The sequence below is a fragment of the Diplotaxodon limnothrissa genome, linkage group LG7 (assembly GCF_057381915.1).
Source record: "Diplotaxodon limnothrissa isolate DT_005_m linkage group LG7, D_limnothrissa_male_GT1.1, whole genome shotgun sequence".
NCBI classification, from domain to species: domain Eukaryota; kingdom Metazoa; phylum Chordata; class Actinopteri; order Cichliformes; family Cichlidae; genus Diplotaxodon; species Diplotaxodon limnothrissa.
In genome coordinates, this window is record NC_140602.1 from 12,464,362 (window position 1) to 12,478,069 (window position 13,708).

The 13,708-nt window shown below is 40.8% G+C and overlaps 1 protein-coding gene across 1 annotated transcript in view; it reads right to left on the reverse strand.

Moving 5' to 3' along the window:
- Positions 1-1,001: 1,001 nt before the first annotated feature.
- sema4ba (sema domain, immunoglobulin domain (Ig), transmembrane domain (TM) and short cytoplasmic domain, (semaphorin) 4Ba) overlaps positions 1,002-13,708 on the reverse strand; it is a 40,305-nt gene continuing 27,598 nt past the window's right edge. The window contains exons 3-15 of the mRNA XM_085357409.1: positions 12,172-12,332; positions 11,968-12,030; positions 11,443-11,541; positions 10,781-10,892; positions 10,445-10,561; positions 10,036-10,193; positions 6,485-6,666; positions 5,875-6,025; positions 4,571-4,781; positions 4,377-4,492; positions 3,812-3,969; positions 3,220-3,311; positions 1,002-3,056 (exon numbers count right to left, since the gene is read on the reverse strand). Coding sequence (XP_085213535.1) covers positions 2,284-3,056; positions 3,220-3,311; positions 3,812-3,969; positions 4,377-4,492; positions 4,571-4,781; positions 5,875-6,025; positions 6,485-6,666; positions 10,036-10,193; positions 10,445-10,561; positions 10,781-10,892; positions 11,443-11,541; positions 11,968-12,030; positions 12,172-12,332 — 2,393 coding nt within the window. The 3' untranslated portion in view covers positions 1,002-2,283. The remainder of the gene's footprint in view (positions 3,057-3,219; positions 3,312-3,811; positions 3,970-4,376; positions 4,493-4,570; positions 4,782-5,874; positions 6,026-6,484; positions 6,667-10,035; positions 10,194-10,444; positions 10,562-10,780; positions 10,893-11,442; positions 11,542-11,967; positions 12,031-12,171; positions 12,333-13,708) is intronic.

The following is a 13,708-nucleotide window of genomic DNA, read 5'->3' on the forward strand; positions in this document are numbered from 1 at the left end:
CAGCCGCTTCACCAAAAGCTGCCACTTGTTGTTTTTAATAACAGTCAAAGCATGAGTCTTTCATATTGCATGAGTGAATATAGCTGACTAGTCTTTGAAATTCAGTTTTGCAGTGCCATTTATAGGAAATGTAATATAATACTAATGCTTATATTTTTTTTAATATTTAAAAAAAGAAAAATCAGCCAGTGGTTATTTATGCACTACAGTTTAAGAATAAAATAGAATCCCTGACTGCGCTTGAAGCCACCCTAACAAAAATGTAAAATAAAACGACACCTCTCATGAGCACGTATTGTACAACATTGACACAATTAAATTACACGTATTCACGGTTTTGACGTTTTTTTTTTTTTTAAGTATGGCCAGTCCTGTCACACCTACAGTGTAGCGTTTGACTCCAGAGCACTACTACCTGGTTAGTTTATTATCCCCAAGAGGCACATCTCTTGATTATTGTTTCAGAAGGCATTCTCCATTCCCACCCCTCCCCCCAAGGCAGATTTGTAACCAAATCCATAACCTGCAGTGTACTAAGGCTCCTAACATGATGTGCAAATCCTGTGCTTTCTGAGTCACGATGTATATGCCTTCCCTTCAGGTACGCATTTTTTCTGTTGTTGTTGTTGTTGTGAAGTATTGATTTTGCTGGCTGGATCACAATACTAGAGCCATACTCAAGTAAGAATAAAAAAAATATTGGATGACATGAGAAACGCTTTCAAGTTACGCAATCATCTGATTTAGTTATATTAAAGCGAGAAAAATCAGTAAAATGAACAATTCCCCTGTTTATTACTGAATGACAATGAGAGTTATTGCCTTAATGGTTGCCTTTACAACCACCTAAGAGGCTGTTTTCTTCATCAACACTCTTCAGTTTATATTTATATCAAAGGTGGCAGTCTACAGGTGTGTTATTGAAATCACATTATTTTTAGGTGTTTGTTTTAGATTCAGTATGATTCAGTGACAGAACAGCTGTGAAAAAATGTCTCCATAAAATAACCTATTGGCCACATAATAATAATATTAATAATGACGATAATAAATATTGATAACCTTTCATCATGCTGCAATAAATGACCTGCCGCAAATTTAACATTACCGTTCCGGACGCTCGTCTTTTTTATGTTTTTGTCACGCCAGCCTTTCAGAGCTGCATCATCTTTCTCCAGAAAACGCACCAAAATGGCTAAAATCTCTTGCATACTTGCGACTGCGGTGTAATGAGTGTGCGTCTCTTTGCGTGGGTGTGTGTTTGTAGTGCCACTGTATCTAAAGTAATTAACAGTGCCAACACCTTTGTGCTTACTCAGTCTCAAGGTGAGGTGTTTCTCGGTGTTTACCCCACTTCACATTATTTGCTTTGCATAGACTGCCTATCTCATGAAGAATAGCGTGATAATACCTGGAATGAGTCCCCCTCCCTTCCCTTTTATCATATTTGGTGAAAGAAAACCAAGACAAATCTAACAACTTAAAGTCAGTCGTCATCAGACAAATATTTATACCTAGTAAAGATGGCAATACTTAAAAAGCACATTTCTCTCTTTTCTTGGAGTGCAGTGATTGAGGTGGTAAGAGTTTCTGCATTTCTGCTTTCATCTTTTCAGATTTCTTTGTTCTTGCTGTGTTTGAATTAACTCTAAAATAATGAGTGTACTTGTGTGAATGTACACAGGCTATCCTGTAAGAAACATTACAGGACTTTTTTAATATATATGTATGTATATCTTGCCTGTCTTTGACTTGTTCGTGTGGATTCTGCTTTACCTTGCTACAGTACAGTACATAGTGCACAACCTCAGTGAAGGCTAAACTCTCGCAGAATGAAAATAAATCAGCAAACACTGCGTCAGGCGTCGTGTTCGAGCATCACTCTGCCTTTCAGAGTATTACCGGCATGTCATATGGACGGACTGTGAAAGGCAACTCTCTGAAATCTGTTCGCTAAATCGTGGTCACGATGCCATGTCAATGCTCGTTACATTCCCGTGAGCCGTACGTGAAAGTCTGAAGGCGAGCCGGAGCTTCTTCAGTGTGCTTCAAATGCACTTGAATAAGAGGGTGAGAGGAAAACGAAATAAAACGCACATGGACCACATCGACAGAATTAAAAAAGAAAGAAAAAGGAGCGAGAGAGAGAGTGCAAAATCTGTGTAATGTAAAGTCTCTCCACGAGAGTGCTGATTTTTCCCTCTTATGTTTTTGTCTTTCTCAACAAGTGCACTCTTTCCTTTGAGTTCAAAAGCAGTCACTCCATATAACATGAAGCCTGCCTCACACTATAGAGTCTTTAATCTCGGAGCCCAGCCGGACTCGAGGCCGGGGGCACGTGGGTGAAATCTCCACGTGGCTCTCTCTTAAGTTCAGAGGCCTCTTCTCCGATTCAGAGAAGCTCTTGCTGTTATCAGGTGACGAGCACTCGTGCGGTGGAGTGCTGCAGATGTAGTTGTCATTAAGGGTCTGGTACCCCTTGTGATCCGAAGCTGAGGTTGTGACTGTGTTGCCGTTGAGCGGCAAGTTTTCAGCGGGTTTCCCCACTATTCTGGGCTTCTTCTGCTGCATGTTCGGGCACTCTCCCTCCTTCAGCATGGACTTCATGTGGTCACGGTTCCTGTAAACCACAAAAAGGGAGAAGACTACCAGGGAAAACACCAGGAGGGCGCATACAACGATTAGCTCGTTCCAGTAGGTCTTTGTGTTGATCTGCGGCGAGCGGGCCTCCCCTGGCAGGATGATGATTTCCTCCTGTGAGATCTGCGGCGTACGTGAACGGCCTGTCAAGGTGGTGCTCTCCTCCTTGGCTTCGCCTCTCACACAGTAGTTTGCCAGCAGCTGTCTGAAGCCCTCCTCCACTGACCAGCACTCGTATGTTTCCTGCTTGTCCGCTTGAGCTACCACCACCAGTCCCCCCTCTGGGCTGGGGTAATGGAAATGACCTGCGCTCTCACCGAACTCCCACTTCCTTTCAGCCAAATTAGAGCGCAGCTTGCAGGGCAGTACTTTGAATGTGTTGGCTGGGATAATGATCACCTGGCATGACGACATCCCTGCGGAAAGTCAAAGCGTAGATGAGTCAGGTATGGCGTGAAAAAAGGCTGTACCACACGGCTGATACAGAATAATGTTTTTTTTAATCAACTCTCATTTTGAGAGGCATAGCACGGAAATGGAGAGTGCTCTGTAAATCTTAGAGAAGAGGAGGCCACATACGTGTAGGTGGAGGTCTGGCAAACCGTGGACTTGCCGCAGTCTTATTGCAAATAGCTGATGTGTCTGCTTCATCTACATCCTGCCGCCAGGCACTGAAACACATACAATTAACCATAAATAATAATCATAATCTTCTTTTTTTTTTTAAATGCACTCTCTCATCTAATATTTGCATATCACAGGCATAGACTGAATATAAAAGAAGGACAGAGCCCCTGGGCCTGAAAAGTGAATCCAGTGTGAAAGATCTTTAAACCCGTGTTCTTACTCATGTGGAGCAGGGGGCAAATCTGGGCACAAACAAAAGATTGTAAAGCGGATTAAACAGTTTCCTAGTGGGTTTATAGTCTTAATTGCTAGTTTCCAGTCTTATTTAATACAACATGATGCTTGTTTGGTAAATTGTTTTCCTGTTTAGAGTAAAATACATGATTATTCGGGGTAGAGCATCCCTCATGCCTGGTTCATCAAGATGGTGACAATGAAATTGCCAAATTTGAGGTTTCAAACAGGACTTCAACCTTTTATGTACAGTTTATGATCACAGAAAGCCTTGGCTGCTAAAATAAATATTGTGCAGCGGGATACGTACTTGTTTGGTGTAGCACGTCTGACATCTACACATTGCTTCCCATTCCAGGCACAGTAAGGATCCCTCGAGAGGATGCACTCCCCACAGCTCTGATAATTAGTGCAGTTAGCTACTGAGACCTCCACCAGTTCAGAGAAAGAAGAAACATAGAGCTGACCCTGTGGATGACAGATGACAAAGAAGGGGACAGTCAGGAGGTGCCCCAAATACTGATACTGGGTTACTATTTTCATCCAGAGTCCTCTCTTTGTGACCCTGATCTAAATGTGGTAGACTTCTTTCATCCATTTTAAAAGGAATTCCTTTGCCCTGATGTATGGAAGCACATGCCAGGATTCAGGAAGTGTCACAAATCCAGCTGTTAAAACCCCAGCTGCAGATCCCCTGAGAGAAAGTTGCACGCAATTAGCTCACTGAACACGGGGTACGCTGCAGGCTGCGACTCTTAATGGCTCATGGAGTCTCTAAACTGCCAATAAATGAATTTACTGAGCCCATTAGTTTAAACCATGAGAAAGTGCTGTGAATTAAATCGGACCGTTTTCTTTCCGAACACCACGTGTACCTTTTCAGTGTCCAGCTCAATGTGCTGCACCGGCTGAGAGTCACGGAAGAGCACCATCTCTTCAATAATGTGCATCTTCTTGTTGACGTTAATGGCTTTATGAAGTCTCCCATCATCTGGAGAAGAGAGTTTAAGTGAAGTCAGATAAAACAAGGGTGCAGGTGAAGAGTGTTTGTGAGCGGTGAGCTGTTTACCTGTGCCAATGAAGAGCACGTTATACACCTTTTTAGCTGCTTGAACACGATGGACGGCGATCTGCGTGTAGCGGACATTGCGCTTGAGTAGCAGAGGCTGGCTGCGGATCACGCTGTCCATCAGGAAGTGGTCTTTGACAAAATTCAGCACCTTGTCTGGCATGAGCAACGAGGAGGAGATGCCCTGTTTTCTGGCAGCGTTTGTGATGCACTGGAAAACACAACAAACATACTGCTTTACATGCTTTCCCCATACGTTCACTGGATAATGAAACCTGCAGCGGCTGTACAGCACTTCTTTGTGTGTTTATTTTATTACCAGGTCATTTCAGTGATTTCAGTTTGATAAGTCAGGAAATTAAACCTACAGTCGTTTGATAAGAATCATGTTTAGGACCTGGAGACGAGTGATGCCTGTCTAAAAGATATCTGATCAAGCCTCTATCAGCAGTCACAAATGGGAACAACCTAGGCTACGTTCACACTGCAGGCGAAAGCACATCAAATCCGATTTTTTTGACCCTATGCGACCCATATCCGATCTTGGTATGACAGTGTGAACGGCACAAATCCGATATTTTCAAATCCGATCTGGGTCACTTTCGTATGTGGTACTGAATCCGATACATATCCGATGTTTCAGAAAGCGACTGCTGTTTGAACGGTCAAGTTCCATTAAATCCATCTTATGTCACTGACACAAGACAGACGCCAATTATCAGCGCCGGAGAAGCGCCCGATAAGACATCGCGAACGCTTCCTGGCCATCCGGTGAAACTGCTGGGAAGACAACGTTGGAGAAACGTTAACATTTTATTTGTACTGTATAATCTGCAGATTATGACAGAAATCTGCAACTATCCTTTGAAGCACCGCTCCTCTCTAAAACAGCAATAAGGATAATTATTAGGTTATCTACATTATTATGTAAATAACAAAATAACTTGAAGCAAAAATTGGGAAACGTGAAGTCCAAAGTCTTTATATTAAGGGCCATCTGTCAAACAATATTGTTTGCTCTGGGTCTAAACAGAGCGCGTTGTGTGTGACATCTTCTTTTGCGCATGTGGGCCGCTTTGAGCGTTCACACTAGAGCACGTTTGCTGTCGCATTTTATTTGTAGTGTGAACGAGCAGACAAAAAAAATCGGATTTGATCAAAAAATCTGAATTGAGCATTAAGACCTGCAGTGTGAACGTAGCCCTAGAGACCTCATGCAGCTGAAGAGACACAGTGCAGAGTAGTGACATGTGCAGGATGTATCTACTGGGTTTTCCAGCAGAGGGCAGCAGGAAAGCACTCACCGCTCCAGGCCGAGGCTCTGGCACCGGATGGTTGTAAGTATACCACTGCTGGGTTTCGCGGTTAACCTCACGGTATCGCCCGTTGAACGCCTTTTCTACCTGGTCCATAGTGAAGGAGCACACTGCAGAGCTTCCTGATGCACCTTTGTACCTTTTATAGGACATAAACAATTGACAGATGATTACAATCTTTCAAACTTGTAAAGCCTTGAAAAAAGCTGTACGTAAACATAGAGATAATACAGTGAAAATCCACCAAAACAGATGGAAAACTGGTAGTTAAGTCCTGTTACACTCTTCTTTGCTTGACAGTAAATTTTATACATACATTTTATCTTTAAATAACAATTCTCATCTATCACAGATCATTGAGAAACATGATTGAATACATATTTAATTAGTAATCTAAATGTTACGAGTAAGATCAAGATGCTTGTCTTGATCTTCCTGGTGTTCATAATGGTTTAAATCTCCACAGCCTTCACAAACACAATCAGGTATGCCACTGTTTTTCATTTTATAATCCCTCATGTGTGTGAAATAATTACCTTAAAGGTGTCTGTACATTTATTTCATTGTTATCTTAATCAAAAGATTTAAAAGCTCTCACCACTGAGAGGTGAAGACTCCATAAAACACTGTGTTCTTCCAGTCCTCCGGACTGGGTGTGAGCACAAACATGTCTTGGATTATGTTGAAGGGAAAGCCGTCATCGGGCAGAGAACACAAGAGCTGAGCCTTCAGGAACGTCGTCCATTTCTTCTGCAGCACCCTTTCACCTCCAACGTCACCCTGCAACACAATAACTGTTGGTTAGGAGGGGGATTTTTTCCAGCACGAGGCGCTGCAGTATGAGATCTGACACCTGAGGTCAGTATAGACAATATCCTCACACAGTTTGACACACAAGTGTGATTTGATGGGATCTGACAGATCTGCGGTGCATATTCTGAAATGATGATATGCACCACATGGTACACTGCAAAAACATACTATAACATGCCTTTGATCAGGGGTGTCAAACATTAGGCCTGGGGGCCCATTGCATCAGTTTGGAAAATTGAGGGGAAACAGGGATTGGACTTTTAACTGTATTTAAGTTTTACAGCGTTTCCTGGTGATAAAGACCTCCCCTATGGCCATTTATACTACATTAAAGTAATTAAGTAACCGATAAACAATTAAATGAAAGGGACATTCTTTGTGAATTTAAGCCCAAATAGTTGTGCTAATACACTTTACTTCTATCATGTAGAAAAACTAAGATGTGTTGTTGAAATTACACTGCTTTTTTATTAGATTAAGATACCACAGAGATTAAATGTGTATTTAGTGTAGTTAAACTTCTTTACACTGACAGGAAAGGAAGTTTCACTGGTTGAGTGATCGAAGTGGGCTGCATGTGGCCCACCGTGTAAAATGAGTGTTAACATCCCTGCCTTAGACACTGTATGTTATAATGTGTAGGGAAATACATTCTCCTGTCTTTGTTTTCCTTCTTTGTGACAAAAACAAAAACAGAGAGCGCCCTGTCCAAAGGTGAATTTGTTCAAATTGACGTAACTGAAAAACATTAACCTCCTCGTAAAACCACAATGAGCTAAATCAATTGTGCCTGCAACATAGTTACAACCCCGAGGCGGAAGACTTCTAGGTCATGAAAACAATATACATCATCACAACTGGCATAGATAAAAAAAAACACTTGGGGCTTAGAGGAGGGCAAATGCTTTTAAATGAAAAAGAAGAAGCACTGCTCTCTGACAATCCTCCTTGACTGATACTGCTGCTGTGATTCACCGCCTTTGGCACGAGCCTTCAAATTGCTATGAGGGATGTGGGACTTCTTTGACATGCAGACTAATTAGGATGCACCGATTTGTATGATAGAATATCAGTGCAAACTGGAGAGTAAATACATCTCGGCGCTTCAGTGTGAATGACATTTACAGTATGTGATATGTATATATATATAACTGTTTGATGAGGTGTTACAGGTCTCAGGAAGGTGATTGCACATCAAGAGCTAAATTAAAGAGCTTAATTTAGTTTTGTAAAGAGACAATCTGTTTATCATAGATCTAACAAGCTCGAAGTTCGCCGTTGTAATCAGTTTTGCAGCTCTCCAGAGGACCAAGAGAAATGCTAAATGACCTAAACCACATAAAACGTCTTTAACATGAAGCTTCAATTGAGTCCACCTTAGCATAACATTAATCAGAGGAAGTGGCAGCACGGGATGGAAAGGGAAATGACACATGACCAAGACTGAGCTTCTGAAGCAATTACTTGTTGTAACCCAGGCAGATAATGAGCAACATATATATTCCCTGGTCCTTTGGGCTGAACCGAGTTTTATAATTCAGTGCCACTCTGGGCTTAAACTGACTTCTGAATAATTGAAGAAAATGCATCCCATTCATTAATCCCTTGTAAAAGCACCCCTTGTTCAAAAGGCTGTTCAAAAAGCCATGAACATGGCGGGCGGTAATGGCTTCTTTCTGGGAAACGGAACAATCCTGCAAATGAGAACATGCTTTGTTGTGTTTGTTTCAACCAAAACATTGTTTATCATTCCATAGTTAGCCTCGATGAAGTGGAACTAAAGTAATAGTAAACACCTGGATATACAGCAAGCATGGAGACGGCCGCCGACACAGTTGGTGAAGCACATTTTGGAAGACTAAAACTGGACGTGAATAGTTTACTTGAACTGGCGTCGCTGTAAAGTTTTACCGAGACTGACCGTTTGCCTCATTTTAAAGCTTTGTTATGCTTTATATTTCCTTCAGCACTGCTTAAGAAGCTAAAAACCTTAAACATTATTGCCAATTTCCTTCTGGGTAATCTGTTCCGTGTTACATATTTTAAACGTACGTGAGAAAATTATCATCAAAATGCCACATGAGCAGAGTTATAATAGTTTTGATTTTTCTCTAATTAGCTTTTATTTTTATTTTGTTTTGACATTTAGTTTGGGTTCAGTTAGTTTCCAGAGTGGGTTTGCTTGTTTTAGTTCAGTTTTTATTATTTAAGAATATTTAGTTTAGTTTTTAATGGTTTAACTTTCAATTCAATTTAGTTCAATTCAGTTTTATTTATTTAGCACCAAATCACAATAACAGTTGCCTCAAGGTGCTTTATATTGTAAGGTAGACCCTACAATAATACATACAGAGAAAAAGACAACAATCATATTACCCCCTATGATCAAGCACTTTGGTGACAGAGGGAAGGAAAAACTCCCTTTTAACAGGAAGAAACCTCCGGCAAAACCAGGCTCAGGGAGGGGGTCCATGTGCCGCGACTGGTCAGCTTTAGTCTTTTTAATTATTACTCTATGAAACATTTTGAAAGGATTTCACTCACAGTCTTGTTGACATTCATCAATGCCTCATTAGGAAAGCTTTGATAAAATGTTAGTATAAAACTAACAAATACTAAAACTTCCTTCTTCTTATTCTTTTACTTAATTAAAATAGGTTTTTTTTAATCTATTTTTACTAGTTGCTCCCGAGTCAATATTAATATTGGAATATTTGTCCTTTAAATGGATGTATGGAGAAAAAAAGGTGAATGAATGAATGGATGGACCCCCCCTCCTTCCATCTCAAACTCTCATCACTATTTTTCACCCTCTTCACACAGTGGTGAGTGTGATTGTTTTAGGAGAGCCAAACAGCAGTCTGATCTGGAGGACTGACTTCTCAAGGCATAAATACTAATATAATGCTTAAAAATGAACAAACACTGTGTGAGGTCCGCAGAAGGTGTCAAAGCATTTCTGCACACAGATCCCACGCTTCAGTAATCCTAAGTGATTTGTAGTTGGATACTGAATCCTGTCTGAACGCAAATATTTGGTGAAACATGATAAGAGCAGAGAGAGCAGATTTGGATGGAAAGGAACCAAACTGAGGCGAACGTGCAAGAAAAATGTTTTTCTGTAACAACAGCTCGTGCGTCACTGCCCAGAAGGACTCTGAGCTATAAGCAGCTTTCAGTAGACTACATACTGTACATTCCTGTATAGGTACTGAGCACAAACAAACAAGCAAACTCCTGCTTTAATAGAATTCTATAGAGACAGCAGGGAGTACACATTACCCAAGGGTAAGAAAGCTGCTTTAGATGGACTATCTGCCTTGGAGCGTCGCTCACCTTACACACACGAGCAATGCGTGACACAATGGTGTTGTCAAAGAAATCAAACTCCTTCCCCGCTTCACTGAAGAAGAAGTAAATCTTATCATCATCGCCCACCGGGTTGCCCTTGGGAAGGCTCTCCTGTATGTAGGCAGAGCCAACAAAGGCTGGATCTGAAAGGAAACCAACAATACTGTCACAATGGGATCTAGGGACAGACATCCCTATTCCCATGGCAAACGCAGTCCAATTTCAACAGGGACTGACAGACTGCAGGTACACACTTTTTCATATTCATCATTTCAAGTGATGCCACACTGTAAACTTCCCATTCAGTAGATTTGGTGCAAGCAGTTTGACAATGTCATTTATCTCAAATGAGACACAACAAAAAAAACATTGCCTTCCAGCTATTATACTGTACCTTGAAGCCAGTTAAGTGAGTTTTCTGTTTTTAGAGCTGTTCCTTGGCTTAGACTCTTGTAAATGATGGGTTCATTTCCTTGGAAATTACTGACTGTGCCAGTATACAGCTCTCCATCTGCAACAGGGTGAAGAAGACCATCGTAATAAGAGTACTTATCACAAGGGAATGGGCTTCTGCGTCACATGCGGTAATGAAATCCAGAGGTTATGCCACAGTTTGTCTTTATAGGATTTACCAAAGTACTTTACTGATTCCCACAGTGGCTTTTATAAATCCAAAACATTTAAGCGAGCCTGATTTTTATCAGCGGCTGACAGCCATCGTGAGACCTACCAGCCATGATGGCAGTGGACTTGTATTCAGGGTTGAATGGGCAGCGGCTCCGTCCATCCTCTGTAACAATCTCACCAGTATCACTCTTGACAAGGGAGAAGTCTGTAGTGTTCTGGAGGAAACACACACACACACACACACATCACATGTCACACGCTGAGTTTGAAGTAGAGCTGTAACCTGCTCTGATAGTGACCGCAGACTCAAGTCTCACAGTGGAATGGAGGTCAGTCTGTGTTTGCTAGAAACTGCAGCAAAGGTCACGTGTTTGTTTGTTATGGATTGCTCTAAAAGGCCTTAAAAGATTTGTAGAAAAGGATTGAAAACGACATTGATTCTTACATTATTCGATTACGTGCATTAAATATTTTTGATCCATTTCCCATAAGGCACAGGAGATAATAAAATAATGCACTTATATGGTATCTGGCCGGGCAGAGCCTGAGCCAGACTGCTAAGTGAGTTGAGAGGCAGGAAGCAGAATGCATCTCTTCCTCTAGAATCAAATAAATAAATCAGATATAAAATCTTGCACCGGGGGTAATCAGCTTTTCCAAAAACAAACAAATGGAACAGATTTTTTTTTTTTTTTAATATCCAAAACCAGGCGTGCTCAAATGTGGGCACTGCAACAGATGCATGCTCCTCCATTAAACACTTACTATGTAAGCACAGATGGGGCTGAAGGCATAGGTTCCACAAACGTACAGATGAGTGCTGTTCATGCGTAGTAAGATTTTGATGTAGTTGAAGCAATCCGTCTGTATTAGAAACACAGGGAAAAGTTCTATTAGACTGATTGTTTTAACCAACTTCTTTCTTTTAAACTGTCCAGAAAGTCATTTTTCTTTTCATGCTCTAACATAGAACAGTTTAGAGAAATTTGTGAAGAAGTAAGAATACATTTCCATCCGACAGCTTTTCAAATGGTAAAGTAAAAGCACTAATTCCTCCTGCTAATGTAGTGACCCTTACTGAAGGCTCTGTGACTGGGGGCTGCCATAAAAAAAAGTGGAAAACTGTGACTGGAAGGAGGGAAAAAACATCCATTGTTGTAGCATGGAAAGTCTCAACTTGAGAGGAAATGTCCAGGGTTCTGCCCTGGATCTGTTTGCCATCTAGCACTGGTCGTGTTTGAGCCACGTGTGAGTTTAGGCACTTGTGTATGAAACCATCAGTTCACTCGCCTGCAGGTCTTTGCCTTTGAAACTGCACTCTTCTCTCTTCCTCTCTGGGGTTTTCCATGCAAGCTGCAGAAGAAAAATAGCATCAATTGCATACAGTAGATATCATATAGTGAGGTGTGTTATAGTCACTTTGGACTACTGGGAGCTTAGCATACTAGTTTATGTGGTATTGCAGTTCACAGCTGCTTGCACACTGACTCTTACCTTTCTTTGTAGCTTGGCTGCGCTGATATCAGAGAGGCTGAGAGCGAAGAGACTCTCCCGAGCGCCAACATACAACATGCCGTTTTCGCTACTGAGCAGCAGAGAGGTAAAGTTGAAGACTCCGCTCACTGAGAAACTTCTGGTAGTTCTCTCCTTTGCATCTATACAGAAACAAAAACACAGACAGAGGAATAAAAATAAACATGTAATAATTCAAAAATGAACTTGTCCAGGTTAAAATGAGGGGACGGATCACTATATTATAAACTGCTGAAGACAGGGAATGAATTAAGGTGCAATCACAACACAGAATGAGACTTTTTGTGTGTCTTAATATTAATGACAAAGATTTTCTTAAATGATAGAATATTTATCTCTGCATGAGCATTGCTATTTTGCACTTTTGACTTCATCAGTTAGCACACAGTGAAAGCTGATGTGAAAATGAGAAGAATGAGGGTGAAAGCAAGAGAAAGCCACCCAGCTCTCACTTGTGACTACATGTTCAGCATCTAGAACCAGAAAAGGATGGACTTTGAAGCTGAGAATATCAAGTAGATGAGATGAACAGCAACATATAATGTGGGCCTCACAGTGTTTGTTAAACCTGAAGGTTTTTGCAAAAATAAATAAATGACTGAACGAATGTGCCTGTTTCTCTGTCTGCTTGGACAGTACGTGAAACTACAGCTTCCAAATCTTACTGGCACCTCATCAGAAAAATTCCCCATATTTCTCCAACAGTTCAATAATTTTAAATCAACTATGGAAAATAAATTGCTTTGTTTCCACCACACCAACAACTCCTGACTAAAGCCAAGAGTTAAACCATTAACTCCCTCTAATCGCTGCTTTAAAAAAGCCCATGTGTATCTCAGACTTGCAGCAGTTTGGAGGCCTTCACTGCCAGCACAACGTGAACAACTCGCCTCAGCGGCATGCCAGCATAAACAGAAGCCAGGAGCTAATGGAAACTTAGTCACTGAAGTTCTGAAACAGGATCTCAGGCCTTGAAATGTGAACTGTAAAAAAAAAGAAAAGAAATAACAGAGTCCTCTTTGAACCCACCTACTATAAGAGTACGGACACTAATAGCTGCATAAATACTAAAGATTTAGAAAATGAAGTTAAAGAAATAACACAATATACCCAAGTTGTGACATTTCTGTAAGCTAGACAGAAAGTAAATAAGAAAATAGTTTTTTAAGTGCCACATCAAAATGCAATGCTTACAGAAAAAAACAGAAAAAAGAAAATGCAAATAGCACATACAAAAAAAAAAAATGAAAATGAAAGCTGAAACAGTGAGGGGAACACAATCTAAATTTGTAAATGCAACTTTTACAAATATACAAAAAAAGGTAGTAATGCAAACAGTTTGCAATTTCACCCTTTGATTGCTTTTCTTTCCCTTTATTTAGTTTTAACATATTTTCATCAAGAAGGAAAAAAAACACACTTATTTTAATTCGTATCACAATATTTTGAAAGTTACTCTCATGTATTCGGGGGACTTCCGATCTATGAGCCAGCAACA